Source organism: Petaurus breviceps, unplaced genomic scaffold (genome assembly GCF_028583685.1).
Source record: "Petaurus breviceps papuanus isolate PSGF00001 unplaced genomic scaffold, PetGlider_PUasm1.0 224, whole genome shotgun sequence".
Taxonomy (NCBI): domain Eukaryota; kingdom Metazoa; phylum Chordata; class Mammalia; order Diprotodontia; family Petauridae; genus Petaurus; species Petaurus breviceps.
This window is the reverse complement of record NW_027185887.1, coordinates 4314619-4328413: the sequence shown is the minus strand read 5'-3', so window position 1 is coordinate 4328413 and position 13795 is coordinate 4314619. Positions and strand designations below refer to the sequence as shown.

The 13795-nt window shown below is 38.7% G+C and overlaps 1 protein-coding gene across 1 annotated transcript in view; it reads right to left on the bottom strand.

The window, feature by feature from the left end:
- GALR1 (galanin receptor 1) overlaps positions 1-9983 on the bottom strand; it is a 41764-nt gene extending 31781 nt beyond the window's left edge. The window contains exon 1 of the mRNA XM_069094933.1: positions 9119-9983. Within this exon, the coding sequence (XP_068951034.1) occupies positions 9119-9805 (687 nt within the window). The 5' untranslated portion in view covers positions 9806-9983. The remainder of the gene's footprint in view (positions 1-9118) is intronic.
- Between the last annotated feature and the right edge of the window lie 3812 nt (positions 9984-13795).

Sequence of the window (13795 nt, the reverse complement as noted above, 5' to 3'; positions counted from 1 at the left end):
GATAGATAGATAGATAGATAGATAGATAGATAGATAGATAGATAGATGAGAGAGATATGGGGGGAGAAGCAAATTATGCCCAAGATAAAACACTATTATAAGAACTAAGACCATAAAAGTTATGAAAGATTCATTTTTAATTCATAGGCCAAACTGTAGTCTGCAAGTAATATATGCACAAGTGTGCCTTTTCCCCACACCACTTCCACAGTAAATTCAGTTAGTGCTTGAAAAATATACCTAAGTACTCTAGAATTATATTTTTTAAAGTTTCTAACATATCTATGCAAAGAAGTAAATGTTTCAAAGCTCAAAAGATTAAAATAGAAATAGATATTTTAAACAAAAAGCATTTCCAATGCATTCTTACCATGAAAAAGTTATGAGTGTAAATATTATCTATGTGTATTGAAATTTGGAAAAGTGTGTGTGGGTGTGGGTATGTAGGTGTTTTTATAAAGTATCCCAAAAGTCTTAGGGCTATTAAAGTTTAAATCTTCCCTAAGACTTTGGGAAATTCTGTGTATATGCATATGTATATAGATATGGATGATACACGTAGAAATTTTTTTTTTTTGCTTTTTGGAGGGCAATTGGGGTTAAGTGACTTGCCCAAAGTCACACGGCTAGTAAGTGTGTCAAGTATCTGAGGCCAAATTTGAAGTCAAGTCCTCCTGACTCCAAGGTTGGTGCTCTATTCACTGTGCCACTAGCCACCACTGATACATATAGATATTGATATAGAGATAGATATAGTGATTAGAAATAGATATAAATATAGATGTAGGTATAAGAGATGTAGGTGTAGATGTAGATATCTATACTTATGTAGATATATATATATCTATTCTATGTATATATGTACATATAGATAGATGTAGATGTATATATGTGTGTGTGTGACACACAATCTATATTGAGGAAATAGAATAGCACCCTAAACAATACACTAGGGGGTTTGACATAGTCCTGGCAAATCTCTAGAACATATTATAAAGAGGACAGTTGGTGAGTATCTAGATAAGGAATTAGTGGTCATAAAAGTCAAGAACAGGCCATGACAAAATAGCTTTTTCCACCTTCTTCCCACCCCGACAGGGTCATTAGTTTGATAGATACACACAATGATGTAAATACAGTTACCTAAATTGTAGCAAAGCATTTTATAAGCAGTTATCATAATCTTGTGGACAAAATGGTCTAGATAACAGCACAATTAAGTAAATTCAGAACTGACTTACTAGTCAGACCCAAAGGGCAGTCACTAAGAGTTTGATGTCAACTAAGAAAGAGATCTCATAGAAAGCTCCAGTGATCTATGTTTGACCCTGTGCCATTTAATCTTTTTGTCAGTGACCTGGATGATGTTGTAGATAGCTTCCTAATAAAATTTTCAAGTGGCACAAGCTGGGAAGGATATCTAACACATTAATTTATAAAGTCAGTATTTAGAAGATCTTATCAGCATAAAACACTGAGGCAACTCCAATAAGATGGAATTTATTACAGATAAATTTAGTCTTACTAGGGTTTAAAAATTCATTTTCACAAGTAAAAGGGGAGAGATGTAGATGACTGTACAGTGATATTTAACATGAGTAAAATATCTCTAAGTTTTTGTGAATCTTGCCTTTTAATGAATAAGCAAAGCAAATCAATACTTTGATTGCATCTGGATGAATATGGCTTTTCCATGCCTATAGACATCTCTCGCAACAATCAATAAATATTTATTAAATCCTTACTATGTGCCAGACACTGTCTTAGGCACTGTGGATACAAAGACAAAAATGAACCAGAATTTGTTATCATGGAGCTTACCTTTTAGAGTAGGAGACAGCATGTAGATATATAAGTAAATCATAAATATATAGCATCATTTCAGCAGGATCAATAAGGATAGAAAAGGGAAAGGCTTAAGTAATGAATAGCATTTGAGTGAAATTTGAAGGAAACTAAGAATTAAGAGGTTGAGGCAAAAAAGCATAGCATTCCAAGTACAGGTCACAACTTATATGACCGCACAAAGGTGGAGAATCATGCCGGTTTTGGTTAGTCCGAAGCACATGTAAATGGTAATAATGTGTAACAATCCTGAAAAGGTAGGCTGGATCTTGACCGGAGAAATATTTAAAAGCAAAACAGAGGAGTTTGTATTTTATACTAAAGAAAATAGAATCCCAATGAAGACTTCTGAGCAGTGAAGACAAAGTCAGAATGTGCATTATGACAGTTGTTGTCTTTGGTTCTTGAAGAGGACCAAAATGACATCACTATGTGAGAGCCAAGTGACAGTGTGCCTGACTGGCTGATCAGACCAATATGAGCTTGGAATGTGCTACCACGGGTCAGGGACAAATACTCTGTGTGAACATTCAGGGTGGATTCTCTAAATTAGTGCATCTCGTGCTTCTTTTGAGCTAGTTCAATTCTGCTTTGCTCATAGGGCACAGAACCTTCTCTGATGAGAGCATGCCATGCTAAACAATCCTGTGCCAGTGTCTCCCATGTCACATAATCAAGTCTAAAGTTCTTAAGAGAGACCTTGAGAGTGTCCTATTTCACTTCTTCTGACTACCATGTGAGCACTTGTCCTATGTGATTCTCCATAAAGTAGTCTTTTTGGCAAGGGTACATTTTGTATTCTGATATCACCTTGGTAGTTACATGAAGGGAATGGATAATGGAGACACTGTATTCATGGAAAATAATCAGAAATATTTTAATAGAATTGATGAAGAAGTGAACTAGAATGGTAACTGTACAAGTAGAGAATGGATGGATGCTAGAGATGTTAGTGAGATATAATCAATCAGTGTTGAGAACTGATTACATATGGATGGTGGAGAGTGAAAATTCATAGAATCATGGAATTTGAGAGTTTGAAGGTATCCTAATGGGTAATCTAGTACAAGTCTTCCAGTAAAGGAATCCCCATCAAAACATATCCACAACAAGTGGTGGTGCAACTTCTGTTTGAAGAGAGAGAACCGCCTTAGGGAGCCCTAGTTACTTTTGTATAGATAAGAAAACTGAATTTGCCTTTTTAAATATTCAACTTATTTCTCATCGTTCTATATGGCCTAAGAGGCCAAACAAACAAATCCAAAGCTTCTTATATGTGACAGCCATCCAAATAAATAAGAGAAGCTATCATATAGTCTCATCCCAAGGCTTATCTTACCTTATCTTATCAGGGCTAAATATTCCAATCCTTCAACCACCTTTTTTATTATTTAGATTCAATGCCCTTCCCTACTCTCCCTTGTACAGTTTTTGGATAATCAATGTAATTAAAGAGAATGTAATCAGATCTGTGCTTTAGGAAAATCATTTTGGTACTGACATAATGGAAAGATTAGATTCTAAAGAGACTAGAGGCAAGAAGGCTAGTTAGGAGGTGTCACAATAATTCAGATGAGAGGTGACAAGGGCTTGACCTAAAGTGATAATTTTTTGAATCTCTGCTTACAAAGAAGTCATAAGTATGACATGTAGAGAAAGAAACAAGACTTAACTAATTAGGTATGTGGGGTAAGAGTGAGAAGCTGAACACTAGGGTTGCAAACCTGCTGCCTAGAAGCATTTTAACACACTCAATAGAAATCAGGAAATTTAGAAGAGGGAAGGGTTTGGGGAAAAAGAGTAAGTTTTGTTTTAGATATGGTGAGTTTGAAATGCCTACCCAATTCTCTAGACTACCAAAATTTTTTGGTAGTCGGTCATCCCAGTGTCCTTCCATCTGCAAATTCTGTGGATAAAAATGTGAAACGGTATAGGAACAAGCATAGATAACTGGGACACTCCACTGGATGCCTTCTGTCATGTTGTCATTGGACCATCAATGCAGGCAGCACAGTGGATAGAGTGCTGGGCCTAGAGTCAGGAAGACCAGAGTTCAAATCCAGTCTCAGATACTAGGTATATGACCCTGGGCAAATTACTTAACCACTGTTTACCTCAGTTTCCTCAGCTGTAAAATAAGAATAATAACTACACCAACTCATAAGATTATTGTGAAGATCAAATGAGATAATATTTGCATGGTGCTTAGTACAGTACCTGGGACACAATAGGTACTATATAAATGTTTATTTCCTTCTTTTTCTTCCCCTTCACACAATAACAAACACTTGTTTAGTCAGTCCAGCCAATCAGTTCCAAATTTGTCTAATTATATTATTGTCTAGTCCATACTCCTTCTTCTTCTCCAAAAGAATAAATATGGGAGACTTTATCAAAAAGTTTTGTTAAAATCTAGATAAACAATATCCACATAATTTCCCTCATCTGCTACTTTAAAGTAACCCTGGCAAAAAAAAAAAAATAAGATTAATCCATCATGGCCTGTTCTTCATGAAATCACTATGACTCTTTTAAATCAATGATAAACTTTTCAAAATTTGTCAATTATGTCTTTAATGATCCATTCTAGAATTTTCCAGAGAAACAAAAGCAAGCTCCCTGGTCTATAGTTTACAGATCCTGTTTTCTTTCCTTTTTTGAAAACTTGTGTGAATAAGATTTAGAATAGAATTCCCCCTTTCTGTTTCCTCCACCTTTGGAAGAAATTATTGTTACAGCAAGTTATGTTCTGTTCTTGGCAGGGAGAGAGCTCCAGCAGATGTCTGGATAATTGAAATAACCCCAGAACCACTATATCATGCATATTCTTGGCTTGTGACATGTTTCCCAAACTCCTCATCAATTTTCCTTTTGTCCCAGTGGTTTGTAGTATCCTACAAAGATAAAAATCACTTCTATCCCCCTCTCTATTGATCTATACACACAAATGCTCTCTGCCATGCTGACCATCTCTGGTTCCCAGATTCCTTCACATTATACCTTTCTAATATGCAATGCTATCCTATTCCTTTTTGACCCATTGCTATTCAGAGCCATGGTCCAGTTATATGTTTCATTATACCAAGTCTCAGGGATATCTAGGAAGACAAACTTGTCTTCTTTTTTTTTTTAAAGCAATCGGGGTTAAGTAACTTGCTCAAGGTTACACGGCCAGTTATTTCTGGGTGTGGTGCTGAGTATCTAAGCCCGGATTTGATCCCTAGGTCATCCCGACTCTGGGGCTGGTGCTCTTACTCACTGTGCCACCTGGCTGCCCCAAAACTTGTCTTCTTATATGGGAATTTCAAATTTCTTATTTGTCACCTAAACTTTGAGCATTTGTGTATAGATATTTGAGGCACTGGTTTATACTTTGGGCCCTTTTCTTGGATTTTTTTTCTGGTTGTCTCAATTGCTAATTTTCTTTACAGCTTCTCTCTGAGGTATCTAACTTGGACAATAAACATAACTAGTCTTCTTTCCCTATCCTTTTTGACTTTACAGACTTTAAAATAGACTTGCTACACATCTGACAAATATATTCTTTTTTTTTTTTTTTTTTTTTAGCAATCAGGGTTAAGTAACTTGCTCAAGGTTACATGTCCAGTTATTTCTGGGTGTGGTGCTGAGTGTCTGAGCCCGGGATTCAATCTCCAGTTCATCTCAACACTGGGGCCGGTGCTCTTACTCGCTGAGCCACCTGGCCGCCCCTGACAAATATATTCTTACTAGACTTTGTTAGATGTACTCCCTCTCTGTCCAAGAATCTGTCATATCCATATTTTAATCTATGTTACAGAAAACTCATTCCCATTCTCGGATACCACTTTTTTTAGCCAGCTGTTCATATACCAAATTAATTTTTTATTACATGATTCTATCTAGTTTCTCACTGAATATTATTATAGTGAAACATAAAATCTCACCCATCCTTGTACCTGTGATTTCATTATTGTAGCAAACTGCTACTAAAACAATAGTTTTAGAGTTGCCTTGAGCATTAAGTTAAATGACTTGACCAAGGAAACACAGCCAGTATGTGACAGAGATGGGGTCTCTAAGGTCCCTTCTGTTTCTAAGGTTATGATCCTGTGGTCTATATATTTTAGATTCTGAAGTCAGCTCTTTATCTACTACCCTCTGCTCTCTGACTGATCTTCAATTTAGCCATCTTTCAGTAAAAGGTTCAGTCCTCCCAGTCTGGAAAGGCTTTGAGTAAACTTGAAGTATTTAAAAACACACACAACTAACTACTTCACATAGACATTTTGAGGAAAGTGCTTTCCACATTGTAAAGCACTAAACAGATGAATAACTATATATATATATATATATATATATATATTACAGTAAGTTTTTACTGCTGTTATTCTACTACATTTTTGCATTTTAAAAGTTTGTATTTCATGTCTACTCATCCAAAATAAAACAGAAAGCCACCTGCTTGGTACCTGAAATGGATCCCTGTGCTGTACAAATCTGGCCTGAATACTTATGCTGACTAGTTTATCTAATATTACCAACTCATGAAAGCTAGATTTACATTGGTACAATTATCAGAGTAATCTAGGTTGTTGGGGTTTTTTTAATGCTCTTCCTTTTGTCCAAACAATTAAGTGAAAAGAAACCTTAAGGACCAGAATTATCCAGATAAATTATTGTTAAAGAACAATTTGATAACTGATTCTCCTCTTTTCACTGGGCTTTTTATATTTCCTCTATTATAATACCTTTCTAAACCTCTGAACTTTTTTAAAAATTATTTTTAAACTGTCTTTTTATTTATTTTTTGGTCTTTTTGGAGGGGGGAAGTCAGGGCAATTGGGGTTAAGTGACTTGCCCAAGGTCACACAGGTAGTAAGTGTTAAGTGTCTGAGGTTGGACTTGAACTCAGGTCCTCCTGACTCCAGAACCAGTGCTCTATTCACTGAGCTACCTAGCTGCCCCTAAACATCTGAACTTTTATAATACCTTTCTAAATCTTAACTTTTTCAAGAACAATGATTGTGGTTCAATTTTCAGTCCTTAATAGAATTTAGTACTACAAAACCATCAATTATGTGGAACTAATAATTTGGAAAATGTATTATCTTATGGCAGCACCCTTCTGTTCAGATCATCCTTCCAGGTAATATCAAAGTATATGTTCATAGAAGTTACACACACACACACACACACACACACACACATTTTGCAATAATATTGTGATGTCTTCCTCATACATACTGAGCTTTCTTTTTTCCCAGAATAAAGCTACTTCATAAGTATAACAATATATAACCAACACCAACTCTACTATTATCAAGTAACTTTCTGTTTGCTTCCATTAATGACTACCTCCTATACAAATTCAAAACAATGCTACAGAAAATTTTAGAAACTGGTGGCAGGCTATTTTTATAATGAATTAATGGTATTCTGATTTGAAAATGAAAATCGTATTACAATATTAACAGTAATTCATCCTATGATCTTTATTTGAAGTATAATCTTATTTATTCAAATATAAAAAGTTGTATTAAAAGATTAAAAATTAGTAAACAAAGATCAGCTAGGGCAGTTATGTGGCACAGAAGATAGATGTCAAGTCTGGGGTCAGGAAGACATCTTTTTGAGTTCATATCTGGCCTTAGACACTTTCTAGTTGTGTGACCCTGAGCCAAATCACTTAATCCTGTTTGCCTCAGCTTTCTTCATCTTCAAAATGAGTTGGAGAAACTAATGGCAAACCACTCCAATATCTTGCAAAGAAAACCCTAATGGGGTCAGGAAGAGTCTGACATGACTGAAAAACAACTGAACAACAAAGATCAAAATATAGTAAAAGATAGTAAAATCTTCCAAAAGTCTCCCATCAACAATGCAGTACAGACAACTGCTAAGACCTGGCGATATCTATAGACAAAAGACATATGTAGCCTCAAGGTCTAAGAGAAAGCTCCAATCTGTACTCTTCCCCTAGCCTGGTCTTTTAGGTGGTCGGGTGCTCAGAGTATAGATTACTGGACAGAAAAGGAGGAGTACATAAGGAGTTCACTAATGGGATCACACAGTGATTGATTAAGAGCTAGAATGACCTTTAGAGGGCAGAATACAGTTCTCTGGAATCTCTGACTCCTTTTAGAGTTCGGAAGAGAAGCACCTTACCTTCTCAATTTTTATTCTCAATTTATGAATAAAATGAAGCCTATGTAAACTCTCCTAGTTCGCTTGGCTTCTTTCGCTCTAGAAGCTCAAGGGAATCTGCATCCAATCCCCATAAGGAAAGACTAAGGGCGAGTGGCTTACACAATTATGCACCTTTTCTATTGACCTACTGCCCCCCCCCCCCCCCCCCCCCCCGGGCCAAATTATTTTGTCAATGAATCCTCTCAACGAGGGCAGTAGGGGAGCCAGGGAACTAGTCAGGTGACTCAGGAGACTTTCTCTTCTTTCCCATCCTATTAACAGTCTCGTCCTATCACTTGCTTTGATTATTCAGTTGTCTGCTCTTTACGGTTATGGTTTGCCAATAGCAAAAGGGGTAGGTTTAATGACGGAAACGGAAACATGAATTGGACTCTTGCTCTGGTACTGCGAAAGAAACAAAAGAAAAGAAAAAAGACTCGGACCCTGCCTTCAAAGATCTCTGCAGCTGGCACTTTTAACGTTTCGGATGCTCTGTGTTTGCATTTGGTGGGAAATAGTTTTCAACTCTCCAACTTGTTTAATATGTATCTCACACCACACACATTACTTCAACTTGAAAGGGACAGTGATAATCAGACACTGAAACGAAGGGAAAGCACATTGTAAAGTATTATTTAAAAAAAAAGTTTAGAGCGTGAGGAACAAGGGAAGGAAATCTGCATATTGAACACATCTGGGACTCCTCTGTACCGCTCACTTTTCAAAGCAAAGAAAGATTTTATAGAATAGAAACCTTCGCAGTGGCAGAAAGCAAACTTTTGTAGGAGGACTTGGGTGTAGTTTACCCAGTCTAGGCTGAGATTAAGTGCTAAAATATTCATCAAAGCTCATAAAAAGGCGGTACCTCTAGCCTAGTGAGTCCTTGGGCAAGCAAAAAAAAAAATTATCAAGTGGGACAGAGATGAGATTCTTGGCAGGATCTGTGGACAAAGGATAATGAGAAAGAACAGAAAATAAAAGCAAACCCATGGGATCCAGTCAAGCTTCCTAGCCATCTCATCTCCCCCCAGCTTCCTCTTCCCTCTTTTCCCGTACCTCCCTTCAACCCACTCCGGTCCTGGCCCTGCCACTCTCCACCTCCCACCTTAGTGTAGCAGAAGGAGATCAGCAGCAAGGGAAGCAGGTACCCGAAGACAAAGGTGCAGACCACGTAGATCTTTTTGTGCTGTTTGTTGGGCCACTGCTCCCAACAAAAGGTCTGGTTGCTTATTTCTCGGTGGAAAAGGCGCTGGTGGTAAGCCACCGGAGAGGCCATAATGATAGAGAGCGCCCAGATGACCCCCATGCCCACCAGAGCGTTACGGGAGACCCGCAGGGAGGAAGAGCGCCTCGAGTGGACAATAGCAACGTAGCGGTCCACGGACATGGCAGAGAGGGTGAAGATGCTGACCAGCATGGACACGGTGAAGAAGTATTGAGTGAACTTGCAGATGAAGGCGCCCAGTACCCAGGTGGGCAGCGCGTATACGGTGGCCTGGAAAGGGATGCAGAAGAGCAGATACGCCAGGTCAGCTACACTCAGGTTAAGGATGAATAGGTTTGTGGTGCTGCGAGGTTTTCCTGGCTTACTACGCGCCAAAACTGTGATCACCAGAGTGTTGCCCAACACGCCCAAGGCGAAGATCATACCGAACACCACAAGTGTGATGAAATTCTCGATTCCGAGACCGAACAGGGGTTTGAGATCCGGATCTGTCAGCTCCGGTTGAGTCCCATTCCAGCCCTCCTCAGCTCCTTCACTTTGGTTTTCCATAGAGAGGTCTGGCTCCATGGTCCAACTTTGAACCCCGAGAGCAGAAGAGGGCAAAGCAGCTGGAAACAGGGAGAAGAGGCCCGGGATGGAGGAAAGATTGAAGGGTGTGGATGGGCTTGGCTAAGCCTCAGAAAGAGCGTAAAGTTCTTTGGGGAGGTTGAATTCCTTCAGACGTGGAGAGAACAGAGCGCAGCGCCTAGGCTGTATTTGCGTTTCTTTGTTAAGGGCTTAAGGAACGCTTGTCGACTGACTGACTGAAGACGCGGCGGCAGGTCAATGGCACATTGTTCCTACTGACCGACTCTTGAAAGCAACAGCGACAGTCTCTGCACTTCTAAAAATAAGAACTTTGCCCCTAATAGATTTGAAGCGGTCTGAAAGGCTGGAGGTGGAGTAGAGTGGAAAGAGCCGGCAGAGGAGGAAGGATTCTGGGGGTTGGGGGTTGAAATGTATCCTACCCGGTCTGGTGCTCGGGCAGCCACTTTGTCTGGAGTTGGAGGCGAGGAATCCCTCGGCGAGACCCAGTGCAACGCTACCGGGTCCTGCAGTTGAGGTCCGGGATCTGTCTCATCCTTTTTTCAGGGTCCTGCCAAGCCTTGTCTTTTTCTTCCCGCTGAATAGAGTTGCACGAGAGTGAACCTGTTGCTTCTCTAAGGCTTCCGCTTCGCCCTTAGGAGCTGTAGCAGCCGAAGGCAAAGGACAGAGAGATGGCGCTGCTGGAGCAGCGGCTTCAGACGGACTCTAATTGCTGCCCAGCCGCAGCCCCCGGATCCCGGGCGCTCTCTGAGATTCCAGCTTGCTGCTCCCCCAGCGTGGGCTCTTCTCCCCTTTTTCCTCCTAACTTAGAAGACACCAAAAGGAGGATGAATAGAGTCAGTTGAGATGCGCTCTCTTCACTCCCCTTCCCTCTCTGCTAGTGAAGTGGGGGACATGGATGTCTCTCTGTTCCAGCCAGTGGAGGCAGCAAAGGAGCCCACTATTCTCCCTCCTTTCATTCCTCCCTCTCTCTCTCCCTCCCTCCCTCTCTTTATCCCTCCCACACCCAAGGAAAAGCAAATAGCACCAGCTGAGTCCTGGACTCTCTCTATCCTTCCTGACTGCAGCCCCTTCTCCTTTTGAGTTGTCAACTTCAATTTCCTCATCGGGAAAATGAGGGTAATACCTGAGGCGACTTACCTCACTTAGTTACTGAGAGGCTCAAATGAGATAATGAACTTAAAGAATCAATTTGCAAGCCTTTTGGTACTATGCAAATGCAGGTTATTATTTAGTGGCGATACTGGGAGTGGAACCTGGGTCTACTGATTTGTAGTCCATGTTTTTCTCACTTACATCACAGTCACTTCAGAGTTAAAAAAAAAAAACAAAAAACTTTGCCTTTGAAATTTTTTCCATTGCCACAAAATTTGAATTGGTTGCTCCCACCCCCACCCCATATTCATGCCTTACCACTTCATAGACAAGATAATTCCTTAATTGATTGTTAAAACATATTCACAAATGTCCTTCAACTTTTTAAAAAACAAAAAAAATGGAATGGAAGAAAACAAAATATCAAATTCCTTTCAGAACTCTTTCCTGATTTTCTCTAGCACATAGTGCTTTCTACTAAACCTCAGCACGTGGGTATGAGTGAATTTGCATTACTATAGTCATTGTTTTATTTTAAAATATTATACTATATTTTATTATTATACCATATTTTTAAAATACAGGCTTTACTATTTCTCACATGAAATTTTCATGAAAATGTAATTTTATTCTATACCTCCAAAGTGAAAGGGAATGTTGAAATAGTAGAATTGCATTAAACTAGAGTTAATCTAGTTACAATCTATATTTGAAGTAAAAATGCCAGGTATGACAAGCCTAACAAGAGTTTCCCCATTCAAAGAGGTTCAGTGGCAAGCAATTCAGAAAGTTGCAAGGCCTTGAATTCCATTTGGACAGCCCTGATTCATGGGATATCTTCCTTATGAAAGACAAAATCAACTTCCTTTCGACTTCTACACATTTGTCAAGTCAAATCAACAAGCATCTATTAAATACCTGTTTTGTGCCAGACACTGAGCTAAGTAAGCTCTGGATATACAAATGCAAAAAACAAACAAACAAAACAAAAACCCAGTGGCTTCCCTCGAGGAGTTGCCTAATAAGTGAAACAATATGCAAACTATGTAAAAACAAACTATATACTGAAAAAAATCAAAAGTTATCTCAGAGGGAAGGCATAGGCAGGGCCTTGTCCCTTTTCCATTTGTCAACCATTCATTTATTTCAAGACAGCTTTCATATTCCACCTAAATCTCTTCTTCAGGCTTAATATCCCTAGTTCTTTCAGATAATCCCCCAATAGCACATTTTATAGTAATCTCACTGCTTAGTCATCTTCCTTTCCAAAATGTTTTAAATTAATGGATAATGGGGCACAAAGCTTACAAAATCATCTTCTAGAAGCCACTAAATTTTGGGCAAATATTTTTAAATTAATTAATGTACTTTCTTTCAAAATTGACACACAAAGTAACTTCTTTAGTGCCTTAAAATATATGCATTAAGCAATATCATGAATTCGTACTACAAACTTCCCAAATCTCCCAACCTTCCCACCCCTATCTCCAAAATCTCTCCTCCCCCAGGCCTTAACAGACAGTCTTCTAGAGCTGCCATGGCCAAAAAGGGATTCACTGGGTGGCTGACCTTCTACTGTCTTTACAACTTGTTGGGACTTATGGGCAGTGAGGTGGTGCAGTGGGTGGAATGATAGGTTTGGCATCAGAAAGACTCATCTTCATGAGTTTAAATCTGGCCTCAGACACTTACTAACTGTTCACTTAACCATATTTGCCTCAGTTCCACATCTATAAAATGAGCTGGAGAAGAAAATGTCAAACCACTCCATTATCTCTTCCAAGAAAACCCCAAAAGGGGTAACAAAGAGTCAGATACAGCTGAGACAAATGAGTAACAGAGGACCCTCTAAAGCTTGTCTTTCATTTGGCTGAGGGTGCAAAGTATAGCTTCTATAAATGAGGACTTTAAAATGATTTCTAATAGAGCTGGATGGACCCTAGAGGTCATCTAAACAACTTTATTTTAATAATAATAATAGCTAACATTTATATAGAGCTTACTATGCACCAGGTATTGTGCTAAGCACTTTGTGATTTCATCTTCACAACAATCCTGTTAGTAAATTCTGTTATTGTCCCCATTTTACTGATGAGAAAACTGAGGCAAAGTTTAGTGATTTGCCCTGGGTCTCACAGTTAATAAGTGTCAGAGGTCCATTATGAACTCAGGTCTTCCTAACTCCAGGCCAGGCACTCTAGCTGTTCTGTCATTTTACAGATGAGAAACTGAGTCCAAAGGCTGTTATGTAACTTGCCCACAGTCACACAGGGAGTAAGTAGCAGAACTGAGATGTAAACTTAGTTCTTCTAGCTTCAAATCTAATAGCCCTACCATCACTTTACAACCTATATTTAACAATTCTTTACCAACTTTTTTTCTCTTTTTTTCGTCCATGAGGCACCAAACTGCCAGATATTTAGAAAAATCCAGAGAAATGACTACATCTCAATATTTGCTATGATGTATGGATCTCTGTCCTTCTAAAATTTTTATCTAGTCCAGAATTTCTACTAGTTCAAAATTTGTGCTATTAGCAGGTTTATTCTTATTTTCTTTCCCAAATATTCTTTTTTTTTCATTTTAATTATTAGTTATTGAATGACTCCTGTAGAAGAGTAGGACAGCAAAAGTTATTATGCTGAAAAAAATTAATTACTATAGAATATGGCCATGTGACCATGTTCCATCGTAATTAGAATTATTAAAATTATGGAGCTCTCTATGTATTTTATCCTAACAAAGCTTTGGAGAAGATATATGGAGACCTACAAGATTTTAATTCACAGGTGTCTAAAATCAGTAAGGTTCTTCTCTCTTACATTCTTTTCCTTCCCTGTTCAAGTAAGTAGTTAAGGAGTCATTCCCTCTGTATTA